The following is a 16,638-nucleotide window of genomic DNA, read 5'->3' as shown; positions in this document are numbered from 1 at the left end:
ATGACAGTTTCACCTGTGTTTATTTATGAATTCATTGTGTCCTTTTCCCATGTTAATCTTTGGATTTTCAAAAATCTTTGGATTCACATATGTATTTTCTCCAAAATGTGTATTTTAAATAATATTTTCCCTTGAAGTACTTGTTTCTCAGTGTATTTTATCTTAAAATACACATTTTGGTCCATTTTGTGAGCCAAGAACAACTGTATTGCAAAATTTGGATAAGTACAAAATCGGAAGTCCTGCAATCCGATCTGCACATTAGTCTGCGAAGTGTATCTCAGGTCAGGTTGTATCAGAATGGGCTAAGAACGAATTCATCAAGCATGCCTACATGTGACATAACGTGTGGATGATTCATGTGATTCTCACCCCGCTAAAATGGGGATTCTAGGTCACAAAAGCTAGCTGGGTATAAAGCTTTACTTTAATCACCTACTGGGAAAGCATAGAAATTTATGCTTTTCAGTCATGTCTAGGGATGGCATGAGCGCCCAATTCCATCAGGGAATCCAGCAGAAACATCCCTGCTCACAACCCGAGCCCCGCTTGCTGAGCCCCTCCCTGTACTCGTCCCCTGCCCATGCTTGGCGAGCAGCCCACATAAATCATTACATAGCCTATCACGTGTGTGTTTGTTTGTTTTTTACATTTACTTTGTAATGGTGGCGGCGGCGGCAGCCGGTCGGAAGACCGGCCCCCGCCCCTGCCAAAACGCCGCCGAAACGCCGCCGGGACCCGCCACCGAGAGGGACATTCGAGGAAGGTAAGTCCCATCCGGGGGGGGGAGAATTTCACCACCAATTTCGGGGGGCTGAATGCGTTGGCATTCGGCTTCCCCAAGATTCGTGGAGAAATTCTCCGCCATCCCTAGTTAGGGATGGCGGAGAATTTCTCCCCGAATCTCCAGGAGGCCGAATGCCAACGCATTCGGCCCCCTGAAATTGGCGGTGAAATTCTCCGCCCCCCCTGCCCCCCCCCGGGATGGGACTTACCTTTGGCGAATGTCCCTCCTGGCGGCGGGTCCCGGCGGCGGTTCGGCGCCGTTTCATGGGGGGCAGGGGCGGCGGCCGGTCTTCCAACCGGCTGCCGCCGCCGCCATTACAAAATAAAGTAAAAAAAAAAACCACCCCGTGATAGGCTACGTAACGATTAACATAGCCTATCACGGCTGACTTTGGAAATCTAGCCGTGATAGGCTACGTAAATTGTTATGTAGCCTATCACACGTGTGTGTGTGTGTGTTTTTACATTTACTTTTGTATTTCGCGGCCGGGGAGACGGGGCACTTCTCCCCGGCCTGAATTTCGGCCGGGCGAGGCGGGGCACCTCCCCCCCCAGCCTGAATTTCGGCCGGGCGAGGCGGGGCGCCTCCCCCCCCGGCCTGAACTTCGGGGGGAGAACTGAAGCGCCTCCCCCCCACCGCGAAGCAAGCTGCAGGACCAGGTAAGTGACTTTCGTACATCCCTAGCCCACGCTCACCCCACCGGCCTCGTTGAGCTCCACGGTCACCATTTTTTGAAAAATAAAATGGCAATCGCAAAAATGTGCATATTTGTGTATGCACAAAAATGCACATTTTTGCAATCGTCAGTTTATTTTTCAAAAAATGGTGATGGCGCAGCTCAATGAGGCTGCTGTGGTGAGTGTGGGCTGTTTGCAGAGCATGGTCTGGGGACCGATGAGTGGGGGCAGGGGCTGGGCGGGCTCCTGGAGAACCCAGATGGGGTGGGCTTACATATCCCTAGTCATGTCTATGGATGGCAGTGACTGAATTGGGCCTAAATAATTTAGGGCGCAATCCTATGCATGGCTGACTGGGGAATGCTGAAATTTTAGGACTTTTTTCTGTCTGAACATGCATAGGATTGCACCCGGAGGGTTGCAGAGAGAACCACACCAGCTACCTCTCCGCACTCAGAAAACAGAGCATGGAGATGGGGGAAAGGGGGTGTTCCCTGGGGCAGGAAGGGGAGGAGACTGGGGCGGCTGTGATACAATGTATCCGGTGGCCACCCCAGCCTCCTTCCCTCTCCCTCCAAGATGCTGCCACTAGATGAAATCGGCTGTCTAGAAGAAACGCAGGGCAACTGGAATGCAGAGGCGAAGATCACCTCCGTCGTCCTCCCGCCCTACATTGGATAGTCGGCAGCCTCCGAGTTCGGATTGTGCCCTTATCCCGTTAATCCATCATTGATTTTTTAGTGGTTGAAAGAAATGCTGAGGATGAACTACGTTAATCTGCATGTGTTAATCAGTATGATTTCATGTTTGGGAAGATTCTAACTCAGGCTGGGGAGAGGCTGTGGGGCAGGGGACAGGGCTAGATTGTATGATCCTCATGTCTCTTCCAACACTTTAAATTCTTAAATTCCTGTCTTATGCTTTCCAGAACAAAACAGGGCACATTCACCTATTCTCAACAGATGCAGAAAAAGGGTGAATTGCAGTACAATGGAAATCATTTTATAGCTCATATTTTCATAGGGCAGTATGGTGGGGGGGTGGAGTTATAGCTATTATCCCTTCATACTATATTTGTTGCATGTAGTTAGGACTACAAATCACTCACTTGTTACTTAAAATTTAATTATTTTTTTAAACAGCAAGGCAACAGCACCGAGCTTGGTGCAGAAGATCCAGGTGCCTTATTAATTTAGGTTCTAACTTCAGAATATGAGGGCTTTCTGTTCAAACCTCAGATTCTCTGGGTAGAAATAGGGATGGGCTAACTCACCTTGGTCCGGGTCATGCACTGCTCACTGGACCCCTGCTCGCCACATGCAGCAAGTCACTGAGTGGTCCATGGGGGTTCGGCGAGTGATGCACAGCCACCCAATCCCTTGCCGAGACACCATTTTGTGTAAAAATGTTGGCTCAGCCTTTTTTGTAAAGGCCGATTTTACGCAAATGGTGGCTATAAAGGGGCCATTTATGCAACATTACAGGTGTAAATGGCCATTTACGCCTGTAATCTTGCCATTTTGCAGCTTGGCGAAGGATCAGGGATCCCCACCCTTGCCTGACTCAGTGTGTGCTGAGTTGGGCAAGAGCGGGGTTCTGGACTGACATCCAGGGAGGTGAGCTGGCGATTTCTTGCCAGGCCTCACGCCCCAGCTAGATGCCCATGACATCCTTAGGCAGAATGCAATGCTGCCCAGATGCCAGTGGGACCCAACTACAGAAAGGAGCTGTGCTGACCTTTCCTGTTCTGACAACGGCCGTTTCACCTTGTTTCTGGGGTTGCTGTAGGAAGCACTACCTTCCTGTTGCGCAGGCGATGGGTCCCGCTGGCACAACACAAATAACGGAGGCACAGAGGCAGTGTCGGATACTGCTCTCTGCCACTGACTTTACTGCGACAATATAGTAATTGGCATGGAAACCTGTGCTAACAGTATACCATATTTTCTAATATGGCATATAGCTGGCTGCTGTAGAAAGCAGACTAGACAGACCTTGGTCTGATCTGGTAACGCAGGTCCTATGTTTTTATTTTAAGGTCTGCAATTTGTCTCCATGAAACCAGGCTCCCACTCAGTGCTGGCCCTACCATTGGGCAGTGGGAGGCAACTGCCTCTGGTGGCAGATCCGGGGGTGGGCACCAGTGGAAGTCCCCCACTCATTCCTCCTGAGCCCCGCAGCCATTCCACTCTCTTGGAGGACAAAGTAGTGTGTGCTGCACAGCCTGTCTTGCCCCCATAAGCTAGACTGCTGCCCTCAGGTGTGATGGAGGAACCTATCCTGTTGCCAGTGTTGAAGTAAGATTCAGCTGCTAGTCCGGTTGACTTCTGTACATGGAATGGAAGGGGGTGCCATCTTGTCCTTTGCCTCAGGGAGCAAAATGTCTTGATCCGCCCCTGCTTCCACTCTTCTCTTCAAGAGCAAGCCCCCCCCCCCCCACGCACACACAACCACAAGATTTCCCCACACAGGGCTACTTGGATTATACCACCACAAGAAGTGTTCAGGCTTTGACTGTATCCATTTACCTTTTAAGTATATCTGGATTATCGTATGTGAGGTAGCTGCGGCCAATAAACTGTGGGATTTCAATGGCTTCCATAACAGCTAGAAAAAGGAAAGCCCAATATTAACACATCAGATGGTATGGACAAGTGGACTGCAGGTATGAAAAGGTTCCTATCAACAGGGAAAGAAGAAAGGACAATGACCAGGTTCCTGCATAAGATACTTAGTCAAAAAGCTCCTGTTAACGTGACCCAAAGTGCCATCCTGCTACAATGGCAAGAAAAATCTCTTGCCACTAGGAGGAGTAATGGTGCTGTTCAGACAGGCCAATACTTTCATCCCTAGGATTGTACTGAATGGGGGACACTGGGGACTGCATGCTCTCTTCCTGCACCCCTTCCTTCTCCCCTCCAAAGAGGAAGATGGCGACATGTGAACTAGGGAGATCCCATGCTTATGTGTTTTCCATCTCTCCATGAGACAGAAGGAAGGCACTCTGTCACAAGAGCCTGAACTTCTCATGTCCAAATAAACATGGGGGCTCCGCTAGTTCTGTCTGCAGTGAGAACATGGAAGAGAAAAGGAGAATCTGCATGAGCCTTAGGCCTGCTCTTGATGTCACTCCAGATAGCACCCCAGGGATGAAGAATCATCTGAAGAGGGAACACCGTGCCCAAGTATGTATGTTTGGGACCGGGGGGAAACCAAGCAAGTGCCTCTTGGGAAAAGAGGCAGGAGCAGCTTTCAATGCCATGTATGTTACTTCTATTACTCCCCTTTCGATTTCTCATGCATCCTCTGTAGTAGATAGTTCCAAGTAAAATAATAACTCGGTCCAACAAGGAATTAACAGTAAACACTGTGGCTCAGGACACATGAAAGCAATTGTACTGCCTCAGGCACTGGTCAGATTTTACCTCTTTTTTCAAGCTCAGTCACTGCCACAGGCCCTAACTCAGGAGCAGGCAACTTGTGGCCCTCCAGATGTTTTGGTCTACAGCTCTCATCAGCTCTAGGCAGCACTGCCAATGAGGAATGGAGCTGCAGTACAAGGTATCTGGGGGCCAGCTGAGCCCTGTCTTCCCCAACAGTCTTGCTCAGCTCCTGAAGCCATCTACATCAGCTGAACACATGAGTGTTTAAAGGACCACACCAGTCCTTTCCAGGAAAAGGCAAAGCAAAAGCTATTTTTCCTTGTCCCCCCTCCTCCCTGAGTCTGTTAGGGATGGTGTGGGTGCCCGATTCAGTCCGGGAATCTGCAGGACCTGCTCCTGCCTGCACCCCCAAGCCCCGCTTGCGGAGCCCCTGCCCCTGCTTGCCCCCTGCCTGCACTCGGCGAATGGCCTGCACACACCCCAGTGGCCTCAAGCTTTACGGTCGCCATTTTTGGAGAAAATGGCGATCGCAAAAATGTGCAAATTTGCACATGCATGAAAATGTGCGTTTTTGCAAATGTGCATATTCATATATGCAAAAATGCACATTTTTGCGAATGCACATATTTGTGTATGTGCGAAAAGGCGCATTTTCCAAAAAATGCACATTTTTGCACACAGACTCATGCGTACCTTTGCAAAAATGCTCATTTCACACATAACAATATGCACATTTGCAAAAATGCGCATTTTCACTCATACAAAAATGTGCATTTTTGCGGTTGCCATTTTATTTTATTTTTTTAATGGCGACCGCAGAGCTCGACGAGGCTGCTGGGGTGAGTGTGGGCTGCTCACCGAGCATGGCAGGGGCTCGAGTGCCATCCGGGGACCGACAAGTGGGGCCAGGGGCCAGGCAGGCATCTGGAGAACCTGAACAGGGGTGTGTTTGCAGATCCCTAGAGCCTGAGCATCCACTGAACATTCTTGGTGCATCCACCAGCATGGAGGGCTTCAGCTTGCTGCTTCAAACGAAGCTCTTTGCAGTCAGCACAGCTGTGGATTTCATGGGAGCAACGTTTCTCACAATGCCTTAAATATCGTACAGAAAGTTGCAAGGAAGCGAGCATCTCTTCAAAAAGGTCACTTCTCCGTATAAATTGGTAGCTGCTCAAAATCCTAACCTCCCACCCCACCACCTCTGCAATTCCTGACACAGTCAGTTCTATCAACAACATGGTTTGCTAATGCAGTCTCTTCCTCTGAAGTTAAACTAATTTCTTTGTATGGCTCCTTCTGTTGCCTCCCCTTCAGTCTATTAGGACCGACTGTCATTTTAGCAATGTGTTGAGGATGAACCACTCACTTTTATTTCTGGCTTTCAACAGGCCAGTTACACAACTCATACTGGGTATGACTCACTAATGGTACACATTTTTTAGTGAGCAAAGAGGAGGGAGAACCAAAAAGGAAAAACCAAGTCTAATGTTTCTATTCTCCCTTTTCAGACTCCCCCTATTTCTTCCTCCCCTTCTCTAAGGCCAAAAGCCACATGTGACGTGAGAAGATTTGATCCCAGATCTCCCGCTATTTTAGAGAGAGATTTGCTGCTTTAAGACAGGTGCTCCAAATTTGCTTGGGCAGTGGCAGGAGTATATGGGTGTGCAACCCTTTCTCTCCATGCTGTTTCCCAAATCTAAATTCTTCCACAAAAGCTGTTGCATCTGTACAGCTTAGTTGTAGAGCACACGTTTTGCTTGCCGAAGGACCAGGTTCAATCCCTAGCATCTCTAGTTTTTTGTTTTTTTAAAAAAAGATCAGGTATCAGGTGAAGGAAAAGACCTCTGCCTGCGACCCTGGCCAGTGTAGACAATACTGGGGGAGATGGACACATAGTCTGACCTGATATAGGCAGCTTCTGATGTTCCCCCACAGGGCTATAGCAGCTTCAGGGGAAGATTTAGATCAAGAAACTGAATAGGTTTAAAGATCCTGTGCTACTGCTCTGATCAAATTTGGAGCAATAGGCCTGTTTTAGTATAAAACACAAGAAAACAACAGGAGACTCATAACTGAATCTTCTGCATCGTGTACAGTTTGGCCTTCAGTGCACTTCCTAAGTTATCCGGTTTTGGCTTTTGCCTGTTGCTGCTGCTCCTGGGTTTCCTCTTCACTGGAAATATATATTGTCATTCTCTGAATAGCTGCAGAGTAAAAGCACGGGAGAAAAGGCATGGTAACAAAATATGGAAATACCTGGTAGGCAAATGGCTGTTTCATCTGCAATGAAATTAGGGAAAAATTCCGATGTGGCAGAAGCAGGAACTTCCCGTATCTAAGTTCTGTCCCAATGCAATGCCATCCACAAGAGAGGCTACAGTGTGCATCGCTGTTTGCAGGCTTCAAGAGAAGGCCTGGGTTGTACAGAGGAAACGGCAAGGGGGGAAGGCACTTATGTATCTCCAAACAAAAGAGAAATATTCTCAAGAAAGAATCTTTCCAATGCTTATTCTGTCTTAAAATGCTTTTTAAGCATTTTAAGTCAGAAGACTCATTGGGAGGATTCTTTGTGACGTATCTGGAAGATAAGTGGCCCCCTGTGGAAGGAAAGTCCTTTCTGAAATGCATTGGGCATGATAAACATTTTTTCCAGGCACCTGAGAATATTCCTTTTCTGTTCTGGGTTGTATAGAGCCAGGCATTTTCTACGTCAAGGGTGATAATATGGGTCAAGTGCTTTCTAACCATAGACTAGGTGTGTAAGAGGTATAAATGTCACTTTCCCCTTGAACACTGCAGCCACAATCCAGCACTAAGGTAGGCATTTTAAGCCAATTTAAATCAATGCCTTTAAGCATGCCAAATTCTGCAATAGATTGTGAGCCTGGCACGTGCAGGCTAGAGGAAGCGCATGAGTGATTACTTTTGTGCATTAAGTTACCAACGGTTCAGGATTTCCCAGCACAGCTCTGCTTCCTACTGCAGAGCCAGACACTAGGGATGGTATGGGCTCCCGATTCCATGCGGGAGTCGCACCCCCGAGCCATGCCTGCTGAGCTCCTGCCCCTGTTCAACCCTCCCCCCCCCCCCGCTTGCCAAACTGCCTGCACTCACTCAGGAACTGTTGTCGAGCGCCATGACAGCCATTTTGCAAAAAAAAAAAAAAAAGGCTATTGCGATATGCGCACATCTAGTTGTACACACAATGGCACTGTGAGTAGCACATATACGCAAGATTATAGACATAAATGGCCCATGTATGCCTCTAATCTTGTGCATATGGGCTATTCGTAGTGTCATTTGGCATACTATGTGCGCATATCGCGATCGCCATTATGATTATTTTGCAAAATGGCAATTGCAGTGCTCGACAATGAGTCTCGGGTGAGTGTGGGCAGCTTGACGAGCAGTGAGGAGCTCGAGCGCAGGTCCAGGGGTGCACAAGTGGAAGTAGGGGCTGGGTGGGCGCCCGGAGAACCTGGACAGGGACGTGCCCATCTATCCAACCAGACACCTTGTCCCTGAATGCAATCCAGTGAAAGATAAGTGGGCCTAAAAGCCAAACCGCAGCATAGTAGCACAGGGGGATCCCCACTTTAACCTCTTAGGTGTGATCACAGATTGGAGATAACGGTGGGTATTTCTCCCCCTGCCTCCATTAACAGCGGCTAGCTAAACTATAGAATTCACTACAACAAGATGTGGTGACGGCCACCAATTTGGATGGCTTTAAAAGAGGGTTAGACAAATTCCTGGAGGAGAAGGCTATCAACGACTACTGGTCCTGATGGCTATGTGTTACCTCCAGCATAAGAGGCAGTATGCCTATTTACACCAGTTGCTGGGGAACATGGGTGGGAGGATGCTCTTGCACAGCTTGTGAGTTTCCTGCAGACAGCTGCTTGGCCACTGTGTGAACCAAATGCTGGACTAGGTAAACCCTTGGTCTGTTCCAGGCATGGCTCTTCTTGTGTTCTTATGTTCTCTTCAATTCCTGGCGGGACCAAGGCTTATAAAGGGAGTGGGGCTTGGAGTGCCAATGGGGCAGGGCCCATGGAGGTTGCACATGTCTCAGTGGGCCAGATGCAGAGCCACCACAGGCTGGCTTAGGTTCTTCACCCCTACCATATACCAATGAATTTAATGGAACTTATTAGCAAGAAGTATTCCGGACTGAAGGTGTCACCTTCCCTATATATAAATGCCACCATCCAATGCAACACAAAATAAGATGTTTGTACTGCAGTTGGGTTAATCTCATAGATAATATGGAGAAGACTGCAATTTCATGAAATTCTCCAATTATGGGTTCAGGACCAAAAGGTATGACATAGCTAAGGCACAATAAATTTCTGGAGCAACTCCCGTTGGTATACACATACTGTTGAGGCATGCCAAGCTATTCAGCAGCAAGGACAAGAATTTTTCATTCTATTTTGAGCATAACCCAGTCAAACATAAGCACTCTGAAGGCTGCAATGCCAAACGTATTTTCTAGAGAGTTAGTTCCATTGAATGCAGCGGGGCTTACCTAAGCACAGTTTTGAAGCTGTCATTCTAAAACCAATGGGACTTAAAAGTGACAAGAAGTTGCTGAAAGTTGGAAACCTTCCAATTGTATATACTTCAAATTCTGTGACTAGGCTACGATATACAAAATTAAGCACGTTTCTTTTTTTCAACCATATATGATCCCAACATTCAGGTTTTGAATTCTTTGGCAGGGACAGACAGAGGGGACAGTTGGCAGGAATTAAATGATGTCTGTGAATTGGGAGCCGCATGAGTTCAAGCGTTTTTCTCTGCAGTCACCAAGATTAGAAAACCTCTTCCAATACAAGCTTGGCTTCCATGTGTTCACAGCAAGCCTATGAATTTCTGGAGTACACTTGGCATCAGTAATACTTGACTTGCAGTTGCTGGAGTTGCCCACCTAGCCTTTTCCTGCTCCCCCTAAAATTTACTTTTGTTTTAAATCAGCTGTGCAAAATCAGCACTAGTTTCCACAATGCTGATTAAGTCAGTTGTCCACATTTACTTACGTTAACCTGGAATCAATTCTTACTAGTCACAGGCAGCAAGGCAAATGGCTATTTATAAACCTAATCCTAATCCTGCTGTAGCATTACATTGTACTGTTATCTACAGACACTCACACAAAGCAGTTGAAATCATGCTGCTAAAATTATGGAGCAAGGCACACACAGAGACACACACAGTTACGGAACATGTTTTACAGCTGTTACTTACTGTTCAAGCAGTAATTTCCACATTCTGCAGTGTGTCAGCGTAAAGCAGAAGAACATTCAGATTTTACTTTTCAGCAGCAAAAGAATCCCCATTTTGAAAGTAGCATCCAGTTTTAGGTAAGCAAGAGCTGAGTCTTTTTCCTTTCCAAACAATTGAATGCGGTGGCATTAGGGATCGGAATAAGAACAGGATCCAGTTCAGAGAAACAGCAGCCTGCCACTGAGTGTTGCTGCAGGGCATGCGGCCTTGCAGCACTCATGCAGAGGTAGGGGAAATCCAGTTCTTTCTTGGCTCAACAGAGTTCTGTGGCATGTACGACTCACTTTGCATCTGTGAGCCAAGCTATGTGCTGTTCCCTGAAATTCAGGGACTTTTTTGCATTGAGGGGGGATTTCTAAGCAATTTGCACAAATTATGGCTGAATTTACACAAATCACGCACATCCGGCCATATGTTGCGCAAACTTGCCTGTAATTTGCCCAAATTGCCCAGGAATTTGTACAAATTGTGAAACCTCCCCCCCAACCGTGCAAAATTCCCAGAAAATCCACAAACTGGGCCTGCTGCAGATCGAGTTGGGCACTGCAGCAGGTACCAAAATGAAGCCTGGGCGGGGCAAGCCTAGGAAAACCCACCAAACTCCACCCCACAAATGGATTTATCCAACATCCCTATGCAAGGCTGCCATCTGTGAGAACCAGAATTTCTGTGTGGTTCGTAGCATTGCTACAATTTGCGCAATTGTGGCAGCCTGAAAAGGGGCTGCAGTGACCATGCAGATCATCTATGTGCTGCCCCTGCGTGGAGGTTCTGGTTCCATAAAGTGCACTGTTGGACCTGAAGCCCAGCCACATTCCCTGTACATTCCCAAGGTCCATGTGGTGGTGAACCAAGTCTGAGCCAAGCCAGTGTTTTATCTAATCAGGCAGACTACCATGTATTTTCAAAAAGATTCAGCTTTAATTAATCAAAGCCAAAAGAATTTCACCAGTTTTACAGTTAGCTTTGTCTTCACATGGAAATGGTGTTTTCCACAGTTACACTAGTAAGGCAACCTGCTGGCACCCTCCAAATATTTTGGACTACAACTCCCATTACCCTTGACCATTGGCCTTGCTGGCTGGGGCTTATAAGAGTTGTAGTCCAAAAGATCTGGAGGGCACCAGGTTGCCTACCCCTGCACTAGGAGAACACTTCCTGCACGTGTGGTGGGAAAACGCACACATCCTCAAAATCTTGAGGACATTTGTGAGGTTCCTCACTGACTGTCTACTGCCCCCACCCGAACAGTATGTCCCCCATGTCTACTCTGCACTTAAGGACACCGTCTGCTCTTCATAGTCCATATGTTTACTGAAGGAAGAATGTTTGCCACTCAATGTGCAACCACTTCGAGATCAAGTCTTTTATGTCCTGCTCGGCAGAGATGGATACCTATATGGAAGGAGGATACTGCCACCTACTGGAGTAAATCCACATACAACTTCATCTTTGAGAATTTCAACTGACTTAAGAAATCCACTGACTCCAAAGAAATATATTAGTTCTACACTCCTCTGTGTACAGAGGAACAAAAAACCCTTTACTTTTGTAAAGAATTCTTTGGTGGTCTCTGATGTGTGACTGAGGAAGGATTTGTTCTTGCTATTAAGTTACAAGGAAGCCAAAGTGTAGCAAAGGATTAGAGGTCGCATCGCAGCATTGGCGGTTAACACAAATGAGGATAAAGTTACAAGGCCCGTAAATCCCCTTGCTTAAGGGCATGAGTTAAGTCCCACGGAATAAGGAAAGACGGATCTTCTCTCTCTCATTTGCTGGCACAGAGCTTTTTAATTCTATCACTGGAAGTTTCAAACTTCAAGCTACTATGGAAGTACAGGCATTTTGCTTGTGTATATATACAGAACTATAGAGCTCCCAGCATTCCTCAGCCGGAATGCTAAGAGATGTAGGACTTTTTTCTGTCTAAACACGCATAGGATTGCTCCCTTAATCATTGGAATTCTAATTATATTAATTCTCCATATTTGAAAGTGTTGAAGCCTATAAATCAGCATCAGTAGTTCTGTATTTTTGAAGTCGTACAACTCCAGTTTTGGTGGCAGAAGGACACAGAAAAGAAACGCAGCACTTGGGAAGGCATTCTAATCTAATGACAAAATCCAGGAAACAACTACAAGACATCACCTTGTGTTGACAAGATTTGGTGGTGTAAATTAATTCTATAAATACGATTACTCTATATACCAATGGAGATGCTACAATTCCAGCACAAAATAATATCTTTTCTTACCTTTCTGGCAGTGTTGCCCATCAAAACCCAAAGGGCAATCACATTCATAGCCATCTTTCTTGGGCATGCAGTAGCCTCCATTGGCACATGGAGCATTCAGACAGGGATGGGCTGTGTTCTCTAGGTTGACTCCAGATGAGAAATCTTGCTTCACGTCTATCATCCGATCATTCAGAACCATCTTTGTTAAAGAGACAAGACATACGCTTCAAAAGTTTTCTATTTCAAGAGGTTGTTTTATTACTTTATTTATGGTCAATATCTTAACCTTACAGAAGGTTTTTTTTTAAATTGACCAAAACCAGAAAAGGAAGAGACTGTTTGGAGACGTTGGTCTAACATCTGTTTATTTTCATCAGTATGTTTCCTGAGAACAGCCTTCCAGAGGATTCCATTGTTTATCCTCAAGGGAATGGAGAAGAGGATACAACATGGATGAGCTCCTTTGAGCTGTGTAACTCAAAGCTATTTAAGATCTTTTTTTGTTTCCTTTTTAAAGTTGAGTCAGATTCATGAACTTTGTGCCTGAACTTTAGAGCAGTTTTTGTGGTTCTGCTGTGAGCCAAATCTGCAATGGAAAAGAAAGAGGTGGATGCTCTTTTCATAGTAGAATTCCTCCTGAGCTGAGTTTATACAATAAATTTGCCCTCCCAAAGCAGCTATGTGACTCAGTTTTTTGCCATCCACTTGCGCATCCTTGCAAATTATGCAAATAAGTTCACAATATTACTAGCCCCCCCACAAAAAAATATTACAAGGATGGACAAATCTGCCTGTTTCACTTTCTCTTGCATTTGAATTTTTAGAATCCTGGGTTCTCTTCATCCGAAATATGAAGAAATGTGCAAATTTTGGTAAATTCTTATTAAAAACGAACTGAAATGGACCTGCCAAAGTACATGAAACCCTTTCCCCCTGGCAAAGGCGAAGTACAGGCTGAAGGGGCAGGATTGCAGCTTGAGATCGACAGGCATATGGTCAAGGAACACCTCATTACTTTGACTGAGTTCAAATCTCCAGGGCCAGATGAACTGCATCCTAGAGTCATAAAGGAACTGGCAGAAGAACTCTCAGAACCACTGTCTATTCTCTTTGAGAAATCATGGAGGACGGGGGAAGTGCCAGATGACTGGAGGAGGGCTAACGTTGTCCCTATCTTCAAAAAGGGTAAAAAGGAGGAACCTGGGAACTACAGACCAGTCAGTCTGACATCAATCCCTGGGAAAATTCTGGAGCAGATCATAAAGAAATCCATCTGGAAGCACCATGACAACAATGCCGTGATTACTCGAAGCCAACATGGATTTGTCAAAAACAAGTCCTGCCAGACAAATCTGATCTCATTTTTTGATCAAGTAACCTCCCTTGTAGACCGTGGGAATGCTGTAGACATCATATACCTCGACTTCAGCAAAGCTTTCGACAAAGTGCCCCATGATATCCTGATGAGCAAACTAGCTCAAAGTGGGCTAGATGAAACAACGATCCGGTGGATCCACAGTTGGCTACAGAATCGGACTCAAAGAGTGCTTATCAATGGGACCTTCTCAAACTGGGGAGAGGTAACGAGTGGGGTACCGCAGGCCCAGTGCTCTTCAACATTTTTATTAATGACTTGGAGGAGGAGGTGCAGGGAATGCTGATCAAATTTGCAGATGACACAAAATTGGGAGGGATAGCTAATACTTTGGAAGACAGAAACAAAATTCAAAGTGATCTGGATAGACTGGAGCGCTGGGCAGAAAACAACAGAATGACATTTAATAGGGACAAATGCCAAGTTCTGCACCTAGGAAAAAGAAACCAAATGCACAGATACAAGATGGGGGATACGTGGCTCAACCACACTACAAGCGAGAAGGATCTTGGAATTGTTGTCGATCACAAGCTGAATATGAGCCAACAATGTGATGTGGCTGCAAAAAAGGCCAATGCTATTTTGGGCTGCATTAATAGAAGCATAGCTTCCAAATCCCAGGAAGTACTAGTTCCCCTCTACTCAGCACTGGTTAGGCCTCATCTGGAGTACTGTGTCCAGTTCTGGGCACCACACTTTAAGAAGGATGCAGACAAACTGGAGAGGGTTCAGAGGAGGGCAACAAAGATGATCAGGGGACTGGAAACAAAGCCCTATGAAGAGAGACTGAAAGAACTGGGCATGTTTAGCCTAGAGAAGACTGAGGGGAGATATGATAGCACTCTTCAAGTACTTGAAAGGTTGTCCCAGAGGGGAAGGCCAGGATCTCTTCTTGATCATCCCAGAGTGCAGGACACGGAATAATGGGCTCAAGTTACAGGAAGCCAGATTCCGGCTGAACATCAGGAAAAACTTCCTGACTGTAAGAGCAATATGACAATGGAACATATTACCTGGGGAGGTGGTGGGCTCTCCCACACTGGAGGCCTTCAAGACGAGGCTGGACAGCCATTTGTCAGGGATGCTCTGACTTGGATTCCTGGATTGAGCAGGGGGTTGGACTCGATGGCCTTGTAGGCCCCTTCCAACCCTACTATTCTATGATTCTATTCTATGATTCTATATGAAGAGAACCATTTTGTACCTGCCTGCCATATAGCTGTTAAAGATGAGCAGTCTGTCAGTAAAAGGAGTTGGTCATCCTAATTCAGTGCTACAAACATGGTTTAATATGTAGGGATTCAAATCCAGAGCTATGAGCTGAGCACTCAAAGCCATGGGCCTGGTGGGATGAATATGTCAGTTTCGGTTTCTCCCACATTTGAATTTTTTAAATCTCAAGTTCTTTCTGCCTGAATATGAAGACATTTTTTAAAAAAAAACTACTGGTAAACTCTTAAAAACGAACTGAAACGAAATCCCCACCCATCCCTAAGTACAGGCCTGCCGGCCTGCCTGCCTGCCTGGCACACTTGACGGTCTGAAAGGACAAGTAACAATACAGAATCAACACTCTCACAATTTTCAAAGGTTCCATATGGCCAAATGTCTGGCAATTTACCAGTCTAAAGGGCTGTTTTTGGTGGCTGAGCTTGTAAGGGCAAGGTCAGAATTTCATATGAAGCAAGTGTTTAATTCTCCATTTCAAGGGATGCTTAAAATCAAGCAGAAGATTGCAGCTGCTTTATACAGTTTACCTCCCAGAGCCTTTAAAAAGTGAAATAAACCTACAACTTCTGAAGCTGATATGCCTAACTTGATAAGCCTATCAAGATTAACAGCATTAGGTCATGGCTCCTGAGGTTTGCATCAGGAGCACTTGCAGTAGAGCATTTAGTGTTGTGGCACTCCCCTCTGGAACATTTTACCAATTAACATTAAGCATCAGAAATGCGTGGGGGGCTGTCGAGGCATCTTCTTAAAACATACCTCTTCACATAGGCTTTCTCTGAAGTGTCACCCAGCCAGTTATAGTTGTAGCACCCAGTAAATGTGATTTCACTTACGGATGTTGGAGGAATCCGTCCAGGGGGTGGATCTCGCTGAGCTTTCATCAGCTCAGACCCCCCCCCCCCCCGACTTTGGCTCATTTTCCCACAAGCTGGCTCGACTTGATCTGCATCGAGTCTGGCCAGTCCATGGATTTTCAGGGGGGGAAATAGCATAAATAGCAATTTGCATAAATAGCAATTTGTGCAAATTGCAGCTGCAATTTGTGAAAGTTGTGGAATTTGTGCAAATTACTATTTATTCAATTTTTTAAAAAAACCCAAAAAGGTTCCCAGATTTCAGGAAGAAACCCCCGGCTTGGCTTGCAAATGCAAGCTGAGTTGGTCTGCTGCTGAAATCCAGAAAGCCCCAAAAGGTCTGGATTTCCTGGCGATGGACATTCCTAGTTTCATTGCTGATTAATTTTATATTGCGTTATTTTATTGTTATATTTATTATTATTTTGATGCCACCATATTTTACATTCACTCCTTTGATATCTCTTTGGAAAGCAGTTTATAAATCCGAGTAATATATAAAATAATAAATAAATTTGGTTGTCTGAATCCTAAAAGAATGTAGGGATGGTGGAGAATTCCACCACGGACTCCAATGAGGCCAGATTCTAAAGAATCCGGCCCCGTGGAGTCTGTGGTGGAATAGACCACTCACCTCCACCACCCGCGAAGTTCGCACCGGCCGGATCCTACCTGCTGCCGGCTGGGTCCAGGTCCATCCGCTCACTCCGTTGCCATCCGCTGCTGGTCTGTGGACGCAAATGGCGTCCGGCATAGCGGACGCCATTTGCATACCTGCTCTTTGCCATGATAGGCTACATAAAT

The 16,638-nt window shown here is 46.1% G+C and overlaps 1 protein-coding gene across 1 annotated transcript in view; it reads right to left on the bottom strand.

Annotated features, from left to right (window-relative positions):
- Positions 1-16,638, bottom strand: part of EGFLAM (EGF like, fibronectin type III and laminin G domains) — a 183,632-nt gene that overhangs the window by 25,800 nt on the left and 141,194 nt on the right. The window contains exons 18-19 of the mRNA XM_084833097.1: positions 12,391-12,571; positions 3,993-4,071 (exon numbers count right to left, since the gene is read on the bottom strand). Of these exons, the coding sequence (XP_084689223.1) occupies positions 3,993-4,071; positions 12,391-12,571 (260 nt within the window). The remainder of the gene's footprint in view (positions 1-3,992; positions 4,072-12,390; positions 12,572-16,638) is intronic.

This window comes from Heloderma suspectum, chromosome 2, assembly GCF_057233095.1.
Source record: "Heloderma suspectum isolate Gila_16-S chromosome 2, 16-S_ref, whole genome shotgun sequence".
Classification (NCBI taxonomy): domain Eukaryota; kingdom Metazoa; phylum Chordata; class Lepidosauria; order Squamata; family Helodermatidae; genus Heloderma; species Heloderma suspectum.
The sequence above is the reverse complement of the archived record's forward strand: the minus strand, read 5'-3'. Positions and strand labels throughout refer to the sequence as shown.